At 36.3% G+C, this 19,566-nt stretch overlaps 1 protein-coding gene across 1 annotated transcript in view; it reads left to right on the top strand.

Annotated features, from left to right (window-relative positions):
• LOC128224438 (CCN family member 5-like) overlaps positions 1 to 6,505 on the top strand; it is a gene marked incomplete at its 5' end in the record, with an annotated part of 16,619 nt that extends 10,114 nt beyond the window's left edge. The window contains 5 exon segments of the mRNA XM_052934280.1: positions 804 to 963; positions 3,050 to 3,112; positions 3,114 to 3,202; positions 3,883 to 4,036; positions 6,325 to 6,505. Of these exon segments, the coding sequence (XP_052790240.1) occupies positions 804 to 963; positions 3,050 to 3,112; positions 3,114 to 3,202; positions 3,883 to 4,036; positions 6,325 to 6,505 (647 nt within the window).
• Between the last annotated feature and the right edge of the window lie 13,061 nt (positions 6,506 to 19,566).

Genomic DNA, 19,566 nt, shown 5'->3' with positions numbered 1-19,566 from the left:
AAAAATGTCAATATCCATTACCCCACCCATTGCATTAAAATTCAAAGGAACATTTGTTTTTGGATTTAAACAACAAACTACTTCAAATATCTTGCATATGACGTCATAATATAACGTATCAAACTAAATACCTGTTACGTGACAACTCATGAGATGCTACATCTTGTAGCGAGCGCAAATTTTCCATTTTTTTGTACGAGCTTTTTGAATGCGTCTTGTCTGTTAGAAACAAGATGGAGGAGTGTTGACGTCGTCAAGAACGTCAAGGAAGTGACGTCACAATAACGCTTTGAATTTCACGAATATTTCAGACGTTCTCGTCATTCCGATCAACGTCAATTTTTGTACTGGTGTAAATGCTGGTGGTGGTGCGAATGTTGGTGGTAGTGATGGTGGTGGTAGTGGTAGGAGGTAGCAGTTGCAGTAACAGCAGCAGCAGCTTTAAGTAGCAGTGGCAGTAGTAATGAGCCTTCAATGTCATGTTGGACATCGATGTACGTTATGTGAACATGGAACAGTTTACCTCGTAATGTCCGAGACAGAGTTTTCCCGTATATTTCATATATAGCATATATTTCGGCCATGTTGTATGAAAGGTTAACGCTACGAAGACTGAGTCATTTAAACCGGAATATACGAGGCTGTGTAAGACTAATTATACTCACTTTCCCCTTAATCCAATACTTCAAATCTATGTTGGGGTACGATGTACGCTATACCTGGTACAGACGGAGAACACTTCGATCCGGAATGTTCCAGGTAGTGTTTATGTTTGAATATCAAAAATGCAAAGTATAGTTCAGCTAACACTTTAAAACCATGCTGGGTAAAAGGTGTACGCTACTCGGACGGGGAACAGTTCAAACCGGAATGTTCCAGGCAGTGTACATGTCAGAACGGGAATTACGGCTGCGTCCAACTGTGTCCGGACGAGCACCGAGTACCTTCCAGTACTCGCTGCAGGTGCTTTATTACCTCCATTTATTATATAAATGTCATAATAGGCTAGTAGAGTCATTATGTTTGTATTTAAATTTAAATTTCATGCAAACTTAATATAATGGTTAATCAAAATGAATTGAAATAATCTCGATGTTAATATCTAAAATTCACTAACCCATTTTTGCATCCTAATGTTGGAAATTATATTAAATTGTACATGTGTACTCCTCTTAAAGGGATTCGCTCATGTGTTGGACCCATTTTTTTCACAGTAATGCATCTGAAACCATCAATGTTATCATTATTGTACCCTTTGTTGCCAAAATTGCAGGGAAAAAAATCAATGAAAATACAAAAAACTGGTTTACGATGGGAACGAACCTACGCCGGTACAGTAAAGAAAACTATTAGAAAACTGACAACAAAACCGTTTGCCCACAAAGACTCATAATGGAATTATTATGAATTACCACACTTTTTTCGTTATACAAAAGTGCCCCCTTTAGATCCGCCACTTATCTCAAAATATGAATAAAGTTCTCTTTCAACGACTTTCATGAAAAGAAGTTTAAAGCAAAAATTATATCCATCATTTCCAATTTTCTTTTTAATTGACAATACGCCTTTCCCAAACAAAAGACAGCTTACCCCAAGGATATTTTGTTAAATATATTTTTTTCGGAAATGTTCAAACCAATTTAATTTATTTTAAAATACAGCCTCAAGTCAAATGCTAGAATTCATGTGAAAAAAGAGTGTTTCAAAGAAAATTAATGGATATTTCCCGTGGGCTAGTTTTTTTTTTGTTTTTTTTTTGCATAGTCGAGGATTTGTTGTTTTTGTAAAAATATCGGGAAACTCGATGTATATGTACTTTTACACTCCTAAATCACCCATCCCGTTAGAACTGCTTAACAAAATGCATTATGAAACCCTAAAAAAAAGACCTGTCAAACAGAGTCGAAACTCGCTATGTCGAAGTTGTTTACACGTATGGAAATACGTCGAGAAAACGAACATTTGATATAACCGAACTACAAAACATGTCTTACTAAACCCAAGGCATTCGTAAAACGTTCGCTATAACCAGAACATCGAGAAACAGAGTTTGACATAGCGAGTTTCGACTGTAGTCACAAATTCAGATTCAGAAAAGCGCTTTTATTAAATTTTAAATAATCGCCTTTAGTCCATTCTTTTAACAGAAATATTTTAAATAATTGTATAACTTCAAAGGCGGAAGGAATACAACAATGAAATGAAGATTTGTAGTTTTTTCCACTTGAATCTGACCCCGAACTGAGACTGTTCGTAAGCATGGCCCCAGCAATTGGAACACTTAGGCCATTACTGCCGGAGATGGCCGAAATGTTACGATTAAGAGCACCAGCAATCGGAATTCCTCGGCCAAAATTGCCGGAGATGCCCGATTTGCTACGATTGATGGCCCAAGCAATCGGAACAACCCGGCCAATATTACCGGAGATGAACGAGTAGTGACGATTGATGGCCCCAATAATCGGAACACCTCGGCCAATATTGCTGGAGATGGCCGAGTTGTTACGATTGATGGCCCCTGGTGTCACCCACCATTTAACGAGGGCTCCAAAATGTCAGCATTTGCATGAACGTTTCAATCAAATTGCATCAAGATTTGCCTAATACCATTCAAAGCAATGTCTATTATCAATGATTTTTGGTGCAATTTACTGCCTTCTAAAGGCTGTTTCCCCTTGTGAAAAACTGTATTTTCCCCAAAATTTTATAATTTTTATTTTTTTCCCAATTTGATAAATGCAGATTACGTTAATGAATAAAAAAGCAATAATTTTCTTGAAATATAAACAAAATCTTGACAAGACTTACTCTTCCACAGCATAATGTATGCATAAAAAAGTAAAACATGTATATTCGCAATTATATTTACTGTTTTGGCCTGATTTTGTATTTTTCTCAAAGTCATTTTTTTCCCAATTTGCAAGGAACAGGCGGTAAATTTAGTTCCAAAAAAATACATCTATACCAAGTTCCTTTATTCTGGAAAAATGAAATTAAACTATTTTTGATACAGCCATATATAAACAAGAAATATCATTCTTCTTTTCAGCCGACCGCGGCTAATGGAGGTTGCGGATCAGTGCTGCTGGCAGTGGACGTGTGAGGGCCAAGAGTTCCGGTTCTGGTGGCATCCGTTCCCGCCACATACCTCCAGAAAAAGTTGAGCCGCCCGTCATTCAGGCACAAGCTTATACAAGATATGGTACAGCAATTTGTAAATTTAAGATTAGGATTAAATTATAATATCGATGTATAGTCAAAACTCGCTATATCGAAGTCGTTGGGAAACACTTCGTGATAACTAACAGCCAATATAATCGAAATTCAAAACGTTTACAACTTAACCGAAAAAAAAATCATTAAAAAATCGACACAACAAAAACAGCGAGATAACAAGAGTTCGCCATATCGAGTTTTGATTGTATACGTTAAATAAAGTTAAAACAGTCAACTAACAATTAACAACTCAACGTCACTATACTTTTGAATGATGACGTCATGCAAATTGTTTAAGCATTTTTGTTAGATGTATATGGATTTCTATAGGCTTTATATGTTTGGCGTTAGTAGACTTTGAAATATTTTAGTTTGAAGGACTTAGGATATAACACAGGTTGCGAAAAAGTAAAATTATTATTGTGTGCACTTCGTCATACGCTGTATGGCATGGAAGATAACAAGAGGGAAATTGTCACTAAGAGTATCTATTGACGTCATTCTCGTGATGCTATGCTTTAGATTTATCATTGTCATACCTCTTATGAATGAGAATAAGTGACGTCCGAACACATTTATTGTTTCTGTATAAACGTTTAATTACACAGATAAATCTTTATTTCTAAAGAGTTTGCTTTTTAAATCATTTGATTGTTCATCTTACAGATGCGACCCAACATAAGGCCACGTCCATCCAAAGCTCGGAGCCATCGTGTACGGTAAATGTGACGTCATGGACTTCGTTTTCCAAGACATGTGACGCAAGCGTCTCCACGAGGCGGTTACGTGACACTTATTGCAAAGAAAAGGAAGAGACTAGGTTGTGCTACCTACGTCAATGTGATGACGTCAGCAGTCCAATAACTGCAAATGTTTGTATGTTGCTAATAATCATGTAATCAAAGCTACTTACGTCAATGAGATGACGTCAGCACTCCACATAATGTAATTACTTCCCTTGTTGAAGACTGTCGTCTGGAGCAGCTTTGTCTTGTGGCAATATTTAGAATGCTAGTTAATTATTTCTCGCTTCAAATGTCACCATAAAACAGTTTTAACACACCTTTCAAGAAATAATGCTTCACTCTCCTTAGAACTATTTAAAGACCGATGTGACTATTAACATAATCTGAATCACTGCGCGCATATCCATGACAACCACGAATTATTGCATGCCCAAACGAATTTATTTTCACTACGCACAAAAGAGTTTCAGCAAAACATCCTTTTCACTTAATTTAGTTAGGTTTGAGAAAATGCATCTACCATAACCGGTAAAATTGTTGCATTTTTATTTTAATCATGTCAAATGATGAATTATTGGCCTCCTAATAGCTCGCATTGACAATTTTAGGCTTGTTTTGAGGAAATACTGTATTTGCCGATTTTTAGACAATCTGGTCTCAAGTTCCTTTAAAATATTATTTCTCACCTGCAATGAGTACTGGAAGGTACTCGGTGCTCGTCCGGGCACAGGTGGACGCAGACGTAATTCCCGTTCTGACATGTACACTGCCTTAAACATTCCGGTTTGAACTGCTCCTCGTCCGAGTAGCGTACACCTTCTACCCAGCATAGGGGCCATGATTACAAATACACTCAAACCCCGTCGGCTCGAGCTCCCTTGGCTTTAATTCCTCGTTGGCTCGAGCTCCCTTGGCTTTAATTCCTCGTTGGCTCGAGCTCCCTTGGCTTTAATTCCTCGTTGGCTGGATTTCCCTTGGCTTTAATTCCTCGTTGGCTCGAGCTCCCTTGGCTTTAATTCCTCGTTGGCTCGAGCTCCCTTGGCTTTAATTCCTCGTTGGCTCGAGCTCCCTTGGCTTTAATTCCTCGTTGGCTCGAGCTCCCTTGGCTTTAATTCCTCGTTGGCTCGAGCTCCCTTGGCTTTAATTCCTCGTTGGCTCGAGCTCCCTTGGCTTTAATTCCTCGTTGGCTCGAGCTCCCTTGGCTTTAATTCCTCGTTGGCTCGAGCTCCCTTGGCTTTAATTCCTCGTTGGCTCGAGCTCGCTTGGCTTTAATTCCTCGTTGGCTCGAGCTCGCTTGGCTTTAATTCCTCGTTGGCTCGAGCTCCCTTGGCTTTAATTCCTCGTTGGCTCGAGCTCGCTTGGCTTTAATTCCTCGTTGGCTCGAGCTCCCTTGGCTTTAATTCCTCGTTGGCTCGAGCTCCCTTGGCTTTAATTCCTCGTTGGCTCGAGCTCCCTTGGCTTTAATTCCTCGTTGGCTCGAGCTCCCTTGGGCTAATTCCTTGTTGGCTCGAGCTCCCTTGGCTTTAATTCCTCGTTGGCTCGAGCTCCCTTGGCTCCCTTGGCTTTAATTCCTCGTTGGCTCGAGCTCGCTTGGCTTTAATTCCTCGTCGGCTCGAGCTCCCTTGGCTTTAATTCGAGATAACGAACATTCGATATAACCGAAATACAAAACATGTTAACTTAACCCAACGCGTTCGTAATAAGTTCGACATAACCAGAACATCGAGAAATCAGAGTTCGTCATAGCGAGTTGCACAAAACTGTTCAAGATATATATTCGTATGACACTTGGTACAATTATTGTCGAATACTATACACAGATATACACCAAGACCTATATATCTTAGTTTAATCATTGTCGAGTTTAGCGCCTGTTTTACTGTTTTGGAAAATAATAGACGAGCGTTGGCGGTCGCTCCGAGGCGTGTTTTGTTTTATCGAAGTAAATGTGACCTTGATTTCTAGTTTCTGCAAGCTCTTATTGATATGTTATCTTTCAAAGCAAACAAAGTACGATACTTGCACAGCACAGTCGAGTCATAAGGTTTCCCTAAAGAATGATAACTTCAGGGTCATGGGTTCATATCAAGAACGACGACCTTGACCGTAAGAGGTACCCTATTAACTTAATGAATGTGTTGACACGAGCAACAGTATCCAAATAAAAAATCCATTCATACATTGAGCGCGGCATCCAAGCCACTTGTCTGCCCAACCGTTGTGGATATCGTTGAGACAAGCAAAACTTGATGCATGTGTCTATCATATATTACTATATCAGTATATGAGACATCTATACCAAGTTCCCTAATTCTGGAAGTAATGAATTAAAAGTGATCAAAAGTGTCGTTCTATTTTCCAGCCGCCCGCATCTTATGGAGGTAGCGAGTCAGTGCTGCCGCCAGTGGACGAGTGAGGGCCAGGGGCGGCGGCCCGCGAGTTCCGGTTCCGGTGGCATCCGGCTCAGCCACATCCCTCCAGAAAAATTCGAGCCGCCCGTCATTCAGGCACAGGCTTATAAAAGATATGGTACAGCAACTTGAAAATTTGAGATAACAATTAACATTAATATATGATAATAAACGTATAATATACTTAAAGCTGCACTCTCACAGATTTATTGTTTGGACATTTTTTATTTTTTTATTTTTGCCTTTGAATGAGCCAATTTTTTGGCGCAAATGTCTGGAAACCAATGATAAAAGACTGCTGACAAAAGAGCAAATCGCAGTTTTCAAATTCGTTTTTGAAAACTGATGATTTATGGTTAAAAGTGTTACTAACGCTTTAAAAAAATTTGGAAATTTCGGCCGTGTTTTGAACTATATGACTGAGATACAGGGGTTGATGCCAAAATCATCTGATTCGGAGAAAAAAAGTAATTATATATCAATTGCTGAGAGTGCAGCTTTAACGATTATTGTTCTTTAATATCGTTATTTTATCCTTCGTACAACTAGTTTGCTGTGTCTCAAATACATGTTGGATGTTGGAGATTTAGTAAAATCTTGATGAAGTTAGAAATTTGACTTTATGCAATAAGCTACATAAGCTATCAAGATAGATATATAAAACGTATTGCCATAACAAAGCAATGAGCGGAATAATTAATCATATCAATTAATTTATTCTTATGCCTCTGCATGTTGAACGCTTTTTTTCCATGTTCATAGAAAACATGACATTATCCATTATGAATAACATCGTGTTATTTTAATTTGCTATTTTGAGATTTTTTACGCCAATTAACTGTTAAAGTAATACATCAATCATATTAAAGTTTTATAGCAAATAATTTTATTTGAAGCTTTCACAGCAAATATGCATTAAATTACAAACGAGTGCACTGAAGCGAATGTGACAAGTGCATATAAATTATGCTTTTTAAATGCGCTACTTTGTATAATATTAATTTATTAACATCAAATAACAAAGCTTAATGGGGACCCCCTCCATATGTCAGCCTTTTCGACTATGACTAGCATTATCATCGAACATATATTAGAGACACAGCGAACTAGATGAACGGAAGATAACACAATGACATTAAAAGCTAATAAATTATTTGGGATTTCAAAAAGTGACAGTAAAAACTCATGCAATATTTGTACTTTTAATAAAAGTAAAAAACAACAATTAACTATTTTGTTTATTTTATAAATGAAATTTATACAGATTTAAGATTATTGACGTTTTGACTAAAATCCCTTCTCGAAACGGCCCGTCATGTTTACCGTTTGCAACTGTGGTATTTGCAAAACTCTCAACGAATTTTTCTCTGAAACGAACTTGACAAGCCTAAGCAAAAAAAGTATGAAACTGTCAATTGTTTATAGTGTTCTTCTAGTTTGCCTTAAAGCAAATACATAATTATTGTCTCTGATGTGTTGTTGTGGGAATGTTGATTTGTGTATGTGAAATTGAAGACAAAACTAGACCGACCGTTAAAATATTTATTTTCCGCTCGTCTGTTTTCAAAAACGAGTCCATGCATTGTCATAGCCTTGGTTCCGTTTTCGCCATCGGCATCGTTGTGAAAAATCTTTAACATTGGCTGTAGCTTAAGTAGGTTGATGACATTCGTTTAAAACTTGGTACACATGAAAAACATGGTGTATACCAAGGCCAATAACTCTGACATTAAAATGTGTCCTTTGTTTGGCCGAGGGAAACACAGATAGTTTATACATATAGCATCGTAAGGATTAGGGAGATATCATTCTACCCGTCTCATTTGATAAGGCTGAGTTTAAGTCAATCTTCAATCATCTACCAGTCTAGAATACTGATACTCATAAAAGTCACTATGTCATAGGATGTTCATAAGATTTACATTTAATAAAAGCGTTCGAAACTGTAATTTATGATATTCCTCTAATCATATTATCAAGCTTAAGTTCGCCTCGTAAATTCCCCAAACCAGGTAATCATTGTAGCATTATCAGTATTAAACTTTGGTGTCGGTAGTTAATAGTAGGTTTTAGCCAATAATCAATACGTCACATAAACTGACCAATCGTATCAACACTGCAGTTTCCGCCATTGCTGTTTATATTCAAGCTGTTTGTCGTGCTATAAAATAGCCATTATGTAGTTATACCTTTAATATTTCCACAGGTAAATACACATGTTTATCCTTGAATATGTCTTTAACCAATTTAGATATATAAAAAAGTATCTGCAGGTTTTTATGTACCATTTGCATTGCACTTGCCTATTGTTATATAACGGGTTATATTGATTTACATTTGTTTGATAGGTAAGAAAATGATCGTGCGCTTGTTTGACATATAGTAATTATGGAAGCGTTAGGTGGACTGCCAAATGTCAACTTTATGTTATCAATGTTGTGTTAATTTACAGGTTTGTCTTTGTAGAAATATATATATATGAAATAAAACAACGGTATAGATGCATGGATATTATAATATTATCAAAATTAGGACCATATACTTTGTTAATACAAAATGTTTAAGGGAAAACGTTTAACGGAAAACTCGGATGGTCCCAAAACGTTTACAAAATTGTAGCAGAAAATGTGTTTTATAAAGATACATTCAAACTCAATATATATGACGTTGTTTTTAAAATTGGTTTTATATATCTTGGAAGTACTTACCAAAGAATGGTCTCTAGAAGTATTTGACCTTAAATTTAACTCCGTACATCGTAACACACTTAAAATGACCACTTCTATAAATGTATTCCTGATGAAAGAAATAAACTTTTGTAGCAATAATATATAAAGATGTGTGAATGGATCAATCTGCTTAAGGTTTTGAAAGATACGTTTTGAAATTAGTTTAACCCATCCAACCAAACCTTAATATATTTGGTCATTGTTTGGCATTTTCTAATCTCAGACTCAAATATCTCGATACATCTAGCCCCAATTTATAAAAACAATCTAAAAGCGACGCTGATGTTTTGTAAAATGTACTTTTTTATGACGAAAGAAGTGTGGCAATCCTTTATTTATAAGTGTAAAAACTAAGATACAAAATATTTAACAATACGAATACGAATAGTTTATTACGTACTACAAGGCTCCAGCCCAAAATACACAGTATCACATTTGTTATATAGATGACATATTCATAATTTAAATAATAAATAGACATGCACATGTATGTACAGTAACACATAGAATGGTTATGAAACGATAACATTGGTACATAAATAAGTATATAGGCAATATTTTAACATGTTTGTAACATATAATTATGTTCGTAATTGAATGTTGTTTAAACTTGCATCTAGTTGCATCTCTTAAAGAAAATGCTTTTAGTAAAAAGTTTGACAAACAACGTATATGTTCTTCCTGATCACTCGACATGATAGCATTAAATAGAGCAACACTCACAAATATATTTAGCCATTGTGGCATAAAATGTTCATTTCTCAAGTCGTTATAAAGTGGACAAATTAACAGCAAATGTAATTCATCTTCGACAGTGTACACATTTCGACTTAAGCAAAATGGGCAAAATCTATACTGTCGTTCTATATTCACACACCATCAATTTATGGCACGAGCATCGAAAGTTCGAAAGGGCCTTTCTATGTGAATATGGCATATTAAGTGTTAGATATTTTTCAATGTTAAGTATGATTTAAATTGGCAATAATAGATTGCTTTTGCCGATGAGTTTATGTCAGCATTAAGTTTCTGTAAAGCATAGTCTTTCAGTCTTCGAGTGAATGCAGCCATGAATGTCTTAACATCACCGATTTCATCTGCAATCCACGCGTAAACGAAACCATGTTGAAACAGTAGCTGTTTAACATGGGACGTCCAGTTGGTTCTTCCTGCCTCTGACTGTCTACGCAACATAAGGTAACATTGCCGTGGGTATCGTTGTGGTGACATCTGTAGAAGTCTCGTCCAGTACTTAATACATATTGTCATATAATTGACAAATAACGGTAATCGTCCACATTCGCTAAGTGCGAAGAAGTTTGCTGTATTTGTATGCACTGCACATATTTTCTTACAAAAGTTTATTTGCACTCTTTCTGTGTTTATGGAAGGTTCATAGCCCCATATTTCGGATGAATAACAAAGAATCGGCACAACCATTGCATCATTTTAAAGATTGCGAGGGTTTGAAATGTCCAAAGTATTTTTCATATTTATAAATAGTAATGAGTGCTTTTGAAGCTTGTTTACACAGCATATCTTTTGTCATTGACCAACTTAGTTTTGGAGTGAAGTATGCACCCAAATACTTATAAAAAGACACAACTTTAAGTAATTTCCCTTTATAATACCATTGTTCATAAGCTCTTAGTGGCCCACCGTTTCTAAAAACCACCACCTTTGATTTATCTGTATTAACTTGCATACCTACTTCGTCACAAAATTGGGATATATTGTTTATAAGTCTCTGTAGGCCTATGGCGGTTTCTGAAAACCCAGACACGTCATCTGCGTACATAAAGGCATATACTTGATCAATATCATTTGCTATTACCACACCATTGTTCATTTTTAGTCTTAAGTAACCAATAAGATCGTTTATGAAGAGGGCAAAAACTATTGGTGAACTCAAACAGCCCTGCTTTGTTCCTAATTCACACTGGAAGATATCCGTCAGTCCATGTTTGAGTTTAACACTTGCTTTCAGTTTACTATACATTGAGCGAAATATTTGCAAGAACGGGCCATTTATATTGTTCCTGGACAAACATTCGAAGATCTTTTGGTGTTTACAGCTCTCAAAGGCCTTGAACAGGTCCACGTAAAATACATAAAACCGCCCACGTTGGCGAGTAGTATATTTCTGAATAACAAACTGTAAATTGAAAATATTGTCAAACGTCGAGTATCCTTTTCTGAAGCCTGCTTGCGATTCGTCGATAATCGAGTTATCATCGGACCAGTTCATGAGTCTTTTGGAAAGAATTTTCATGAATATTTTACTAAGGCTACTCGATAATGATATAGCCCTATAATTATTTGGCTCTAGTTTTGATCCTTTTTTTGTGAATGGGGCATATAAGAATCTCTCCCCACCCATCAGGATATATACCCTTTTCAAAAATAGCATTAAACAGTTTTGTCAAAAATGGCACAGTTTTATTTGTAGTGATTTTAAACATCTCCATACTCAGTCCATCGGCTTCTGATGCACAATTTCCGTTCAAACTTTTAATACTATCAGACACCTCACTCTCAGTAAAAGGTTCATTTAAGACATACGTATTTGTTTCCCTTGTTAATCGCTCACTAACGTAATCATCAAACCGCGCCTGTGGGTTCTCGGCCTCTGAGGTTGAAAACAAGTCTTTGAAATACGATAACCACTGGCTACTGTCTATTAAATCCCTTGTGTTCGATCTGGTTCGCTTAGCACTGTTTATTTTACCCCAAAACCGTTTAGGTTCATTACAGCAGTTTATAAGGTCCTCACGTCGGTTTGACACTAATACATTTTTCTTGGTTTTACAGCACTGTTTAAACTGCCTTCGTTTATTTAAATATTTATTTAAGTCCGATTTAGTATTCGTTGTTCTATAGTTACGAAGGCTATGATATTTGTCCTGGTTTAAATGTTTACATTCATTATCCCACCATTCGGGTTGACGCGGCCGTTCGTGTTTGGTAGCGGGACCACATCGTACCTTCTTAAAGCAAACACCAGATTTATGAAACAATGCGTTAAATTGTTCAAGTTTCACAAGGCAATTATTTTGGTCAACATGTTTATCAAATTGTTCGAACGTTTCTTCAAAATATGTCACAAAAGTGTCTCTAACTTCCTGTCTATACACATAATGATACGCCGTGCGTGAAGCATCTTCAGATTTAATAGGATTATGTGAAGTTAGTGATAATTGACATTTCAGTGCGAAATGATCTGAGAAAGATTCACTTCCTATTTCAAAGCATGATATATATTGAAACAAGTCTGTAGCGGCTAAAATATAGTCAACTACGCTACATCCTCCATTTGCCTTGCATGTATATTCCCCGTATTCATCTCCATTTACTCTACCATTCAATGCATGAATATCAAATGAACAGCATAGTTCAATAAGGTTTGACCCAAACTTGTTCAAAACAGTGTCTTTATTTCGTTTAGGGACATTAAAGGTGTCAGATGGGTAATCCGTTTGACCAAATATAAAGTCTGTATCATCGTCGGGGATGTAATCTTTGAGTTCGCCTATTCTGGCATTCAGATCGCCAGCTACTAACATACTTGCCGTCGGAAAATCGGACAACACACTCCGAAGTTTTTGATTAAGTTTATAAACACCATCTTGCTCACCATCAGCATATATCGGAGAATATTCTGGCGATATATAGGTAAAACATTGTTAAATCCCGTTTGTTCCTTGGCTACATGTAAAAATACACACTCATCGAATTGTTCATATAAACGTGTAAAAATCTTTGCTAGTTTATCTTTTAGAAACACTATAACGCCACCAGAACCTCTTCTATGATTACTTATTCGTCTTTTACCAAAACATGTATACCCATCTAGGAAATCATCGAATTCATTCGCCTCGGTTTGCCATGTTTCATATCGTGCGATAATATCAAATGCACTACAAAATGTTTTCAAAGCAATGTCATGTAAATATTTCTTAAGTCCTTGTATATTGAAAGAGCATAACTGTACAAAAGTATCATTACATGTTTTTACATTACAACAGTATTTTGGACCTTGGCCTAATCCCTATTTCTGCGGTGCCAACACAGGCTTTTTGGCATCAAAGTCAAATTCATATAAGTCACCATCTACCAGTAACTTATCATGTTTCAATTTCGCCGATTTTCCACTGTTAATGCATTCCTGCATGAAAGGGAACAGTCCGGTTCGAGCCTTCATAACGCGGTCCGGCAGATCCTCGACTACTCTACCCTGTACGGCCCCGTGCTTTCGTTTATCCCGAAATGCGTTTAGAACGGTGTCACGGTCCTTAATTGACGAGAACTAAGCGAGTATGAGATGCGTTTGCTTAAACGGAAGCCTATGTACAAAATCGAAATGAATATTTTCTGTATTCACTTCAAGGTTACGCGAAATATAAGTTCGCAGTTTCTCTTCAGTTTGTGTATTTGATTCACGTGCAGTAAAGTCGATACCGTAGAATTTCAAATTACTCTTACGAATAAGTATATCTTGTTTTTCCTGTTGTCGTGTGTTCGCGTTCAGTTTATCTTCGAAAACCTTACGTTTATCATTTAGAGTTCCGACTGTTTCCGACAGTTTGCTATTTTGTTCTTTTATTTCAATATTTTCACGTTTTAACTCATTTACGGACTGTTCTAAATGGTCGAATTTCTTATTCATGCATTTTACATCATTTCGTATTTCTAGTAATAATGTGGCGATATTCAAATCGGCAGGAGAATGGCTCGAACTCTCGTGACCCGAGTTCTCACTATCTGTGTAACAAAGTAATGAAACTATGGCACTACGGAAATTTCAGTTAACGACTTAAATCGATTAAGGTATTTTATATCTAAAAGGCCCTAACACGATTTAAACAAAATCTTAATCTTATTTTGAAAACAATTATTGTTCTAAAGCGTTTAAGCACAGGATTATTGGTACAGAAAACACATAACTTGCAATGAAACGGTCTAATTTTATTATCGAATTCAATTGCGAAATTCTGAAAGAGCGGTAATAAAATTTGGAATGTGCGATTTTTACGAGAAGTTTGCCATTAAATTAAAAACATCTGAAAAAAAAAGTTTGACATTTGATTGAAATCCAAGCATTTAAGACGTAATCATTGCAGAACTTTCAGTGTCTGAGGCAATAACAATATCATTACACGGTATATTTTACATACAATTGATTACAAATATAATGGGAAACGTACTGCAAACAAAATTATTGCAATTGTTGAAATACTGGAGTAATAAAGAAAGAGTATAACTAATATTGAGCACGCACAAAAAAATGATGGCATGTTAAAGTGGGAGGAAGAATGCGATGGAATACAACTTTCCTTACGATTAAAAGCTTTTCTTTAAATGTTTTGGCAGCCTTTATTCTTAACCTATTTAAACAATTACGGTAATCAACCTACTTATTTACCTTAGCACAAAAAACACTCCCCAAAAGAGAATACTCATATATCGGGGACTTAAATAGGGTAGGTCGAGACACTGGAAACAATATTTGTATTGCATGAGCACACCACTAGGGTATCCAGGGGCGCACTGGCATCCCCACCTAAAATCGCCCAAGTTCCCTTTTATTTCAATGCACCATTTCGGACTAGAAATTGTTTAAATTTTCTTAGTGGAATACCCCAAGGCCCCGCTACCAACACTTTTGGTCAATTTGGTTCTGAGGGAGAGGTGCCAGTCAAAAGGTTACGCCCCCTCAGAAACGCCTCCTCTTATGTCAGATCCTAGATCCACCGCCCCTGAAGACCGAGTGACATTTTCCCCTTCCATGTAAGCGTATTTGTTTCAGTGCATACAATGTACTAGTCTATTTTTTTAAATAAATATGCAATTTAAAAGTCACTTCACTTCCGGTCTTTTCAGGTGTGCCGCTACCCCTGCACGTGCCTGGTCCGCGAGCTCACATGCGTTGAGGACGGATGTGGTTGATGTTGCATGTGCGCGCACCAGCAAGGCGACACTGGCAGCGTGAAAGACGTATGTGACGTCAAACATGATCTCATCTATGATATGTCAGTGGGCGACGTCCCTGTGACCGGCGTCTGAAAATGTAAGCGTACATAATAAATTACGATAGTGTAAGATGAAGTTATAATAATGTTATGTTTAAGACGTATGTGACGTCAAACATTATATCATATCTGATATTCTTGCATACCGGACGTGTGTTTTCGGTGCTGGAAAATCTCATCTTACACCCCCCATGTAAGATGAGTCACGCGCAACAACGCGCCAGTTCTTATTTCTTTTATTGTATGGTTTATGAAAAGTATGGTATGCAATTTCAATAAAGCGGAATCAAAAATATAAGTATACAATACTTTTAATTAAAATTGAAAATAAATAATCGTAAAAGCGCGATTTTTTAAGGAACTATTTGATTTAAAATTACTGCGCTTTATGACGTCAGTACACAACGTCGCACGCGCTTTTTGGTGAAATGTACAAAAGTGCGTTTTCTACGTCAATTTTTCCACAAATTCATAAGTTTAGGTATGCAAGAAAAAATATCAATCATGTTTTTCCGGTCCGGATCGAAAAATCCGACCCTCGGGCACGCTGCGTGACCGGTAACTTATATGTATGTGGGTGACGTACCTGACACGGGCGTCTGCAAAAGTACGCGTTCATAATTCATTACGATTATGTTAAATGAAGTAAAAATAATTTTATGTTTAAGACGTATGTGACGTCAAATATGATCTCATCATCTGTGGTTTGTCAGTGGTTGACGTCCCTGGCACTGGGGTATGCAAATGTTAGATTACATAAATTATTACGATAAGATAAAATCAAATCATGTAACCATTCAGAAGTCATTGACGTTAAACATGATCTCATCTGTGATATAAATTGGTGACGTCTAAGGCACTACCATTTGCAAAATGGTATGTTGGTGATGTATACAGATATAATATAGTTGGATCATACATTAATTCGTCTGTGACGTCATACGATATATTGTACTTGATGTGCCTGTTGATGACGTCCCTGGTAATGTAACCTATGTATATGGCTGTTAGATTCGATTATGTTTTATAATTAAGTACGAGTTATATATTTAAACAAGTAACTTTTGATTAAGTTACGATGCGATTAACGACCTCTGCGACGTCAAACGTATTCATCTCTGTGGCTGGGATCTGCAAATGTCATATTTACATATGTAGTAATATTGTATTCATGCACAGGAATATTTCTCCACAAACACATGTCTCAATGTGAATTGTTTTAATGAATTTTCTATGTAGAAAGTTAAAAAGTATATTTTGAGGCGGTTAACGAGGTATAATATGTTTGTGGTATATTTATCGAATGAGAATTCAAACTGTTAAATCCAATTAAAGTTTTCACAAATAGAGGAGTTTAACAAAGATGAAATGTTTTTTTTTCTTTTAAGCTCAGACGAATCAATACATTAAAATCCCAATTAAAAGAGATGTAAATTTATTTCAACTCTTCATATCTGTTTAATGGTAAGAAAATCCTTTGTACAGTTTAATGAACTTGTCAGATTATTTTAGAGAATGCGAGATCAAATGATGTGATTTTCGATTATGAAAAGAAACGATGTTTTGAATCAATATCTTTGCTATCTTGATAAGATTGAATATTTATACTGCGGCGATGAATAAGGAACGTGCTACCGCCCAATAGAACAAATAATGTTTGTTGAAAAAGTAAAAGAACATAAGAGTGGATTTGAACTTTATGAGAATAATAATTAAGCCAGACATCGCTAATAAATTACATATCACTTTCAATGGCTCTTAGATCTAAAGTAAATATGGAATATGTACCAGGTATCGAAATAAAATTATTACCAAATATTAAGTGCATTCTGTACTTAATAAGATTTACTTTTCCCAATTTAGATAATGATTCATTCACGTGAGTGTTCGCTTACTAAAAAGCGTTTGCTTTCTATTTACATGCTTAATTTTGACGACGTTTTCAGCTGCTGGCTGTTGCATGAAAAGGAACATTTTCTTACTTTAAAAATGCTCTTACCTAGGAGAGACTTTCATCAATGCATTGCTACTGATGAACTCGTAGATTTTGTCTTTTTATAAATTACAGTAACACCAAATGAATACATGGTCTCGACAATAACATCGTTATCTGGTTTGGTCTATTTATAAACGACAGTAACACGCTTGTCTGGTTTGGTCTATTTATAAACGACAGTAACACGGGTGTCTGGTTTGGTCTATTTATAAACGACAGTAACACCGGTGTCTGGTTTGGTCTATTTATAAACGACAGTAACATGGTTGTCTGATTTGGTCTATTTATAAACGACAGTAACACCGGTGTCTGGTTTGGTCTATTTATAAACGACAGTAACACCGTTGTCTGGTTTGGTCTATTTATAAACGACAGTAACACGGTTGTCTGGTTTGGTCTATTTATAAACGACAGTAACACCGGTGTCTGGTTTGGTCTATTTATAAATGACAGTTACACCAATGTAATGCTTGGTCTATTTATAAATGACAGTTACACCAATGTAATGCTTGGTCTATTCATAAATGACAGTTACACCAATGTAATGCTTGGTCTATTTATAAATGACAGTTACACCAATGTATTGCTTGGTCTATTTATAAATGACAGTTACACCAATGTAATGCTTGGTCTATTTATAAATGACAGTTACACCAATGTCATGCTTGGTCTATTTATAAATGACAGTAACACCAATGATATGCTTGGTTAATTAATAAATGGCAGTTACACCGATGTTATGCTTTGTCTATTTATAAATGACAGTTACACCAATGTAAGGCTTGGTCTATTTATAAATGACAGTTACACCAATGTAATGCTTGGTCTATTAATAAATTACAGTAACACCAAATGAATACCTGGTCTCGACAATAACATCGTTGTCTGGTTTGGTCTATTTGTAAACGACAGTAACACGCTTGTCTGGTTTGGTCTATTTATAAACGACAGTAACACGGTTGTCTGGTTTGGTCTATTTATAAACGACAGTAACACGGTTGTCTGGTTTGGTCTATTTATAAACGACAGTAACACCGTTGTCTGGTTTGGTCTATTTATAAACGACAGTAACACCAATGATATGCTTGGTCTATTTATAAATGACAGTTACACCAATGATATGCTTGGTCTATTTATAAATGGTAGTTACACCAATGTAATGCTTGGTCTATTTATAAATGACAGTTACACCAATGTAATGCTTGGTCTATTTATAAATGACAGTTACACCAATGTAATGCTTGGTCTATTTATAAATGACAGTTACACCAATGTAATGCTTGGTCTATTTATAAATTACAGTAACACCAATGTAAGGATTGGTCTATTTATAAATGACAGTTACACCAATGTAAGGCTTGGTCTATTTATAAATGACAGTTACACCAATGTAATGCTTGGTCTATTTATAAATGACAGTTACACCAATGTAATGCTTGGTCTATTTATAAATGACAGTTACACCAATGTAATGTTTGGTACGAATGGACACCAAAACGTGTAAAAAAATATAACGTCAAACAAACTTGTGTATGCAATTTGACAGTTCTAAACCTGTAAGGTAAACGTTTAAAAAATATGGAATATTTAACTTTATACAAGGTAAGGAAATTGTTTGTTCTTTAACGAGGAAACAGAACGATTATATAACTCCAGGGTCTGTGTTACATAAGCATCTTAAGGTAAAATTGTACCTTTTCTTAAATTCAACTTGTTCCTTCTGTGTTTTATTTCACATGAAGAAAGTGGTGCTTAGTGTATATTATGTGATTAAAATATGGAAGCTTGAGGGTTTTTTTAAAAATGAAAATCCCATTTAAAAGAAACAATAAAAAAATATAACAATTCAGAATTTTACACTTAAGTTAAAATATATGATAATTAATATATACATTTTCTTTGAATGCTTTTGTAATATCGGTTCTGGCAAGATTGATTGTTTTTATAAATTAAAACCAACCGTGTAGAACTTTTATCCTAAAATATAGGCTGACTTGGTCGAAAAACAGTCTGTCCATTGCATTTAGACAATACAGCTGTAAGACATGATCTCCATTATGCCTGCATCTGTCTGCTGCTTCACACGCCCCTCCTCCTTTTCCATCCGGGCTTGGGACCGGCAACGGCGGAGTTACTGTGTGTATGTGTGTGTGTGTGTATGCATGGGTGTGCGGGCGTGCGAGCGTTCGTTTGCGTGCGCATGCTTGGGCGAGCGTGTGTGTGCTTGCGTGCGTGCGTGCTTGTGCATGCTTGTGCGCGCGTGTGTGTATGCTTGCGTGCGTATGTGTGTGTGTGTGTGGCGTACAAGTACGTTTGTGTTTGCTCGCGCTCGGGTGCTTGCGTTCATGCTTGCGTGCGAATGTGTGTATGAGGCGAACTTGCGTGTGTGTATAAGACTTCTTTGAAGCATGGTGCAGAATATGTGTGCGAAAAAATAGT

This window comes from Mya arenaria, chromosome 17, assembly GCF_026914265.1.
Source record: "Mya arenaria isolate MELC-2E11 chromosome 17, ASM2691426v1".
NCBI lineage: Eukaryota > Metazoa > Mollusca > Bivalvia > Myida > Myidae > Mya > Mya arenaria.
This window is presented reverse-complemented; position numbering and strand designations above follow the sequence as displayed.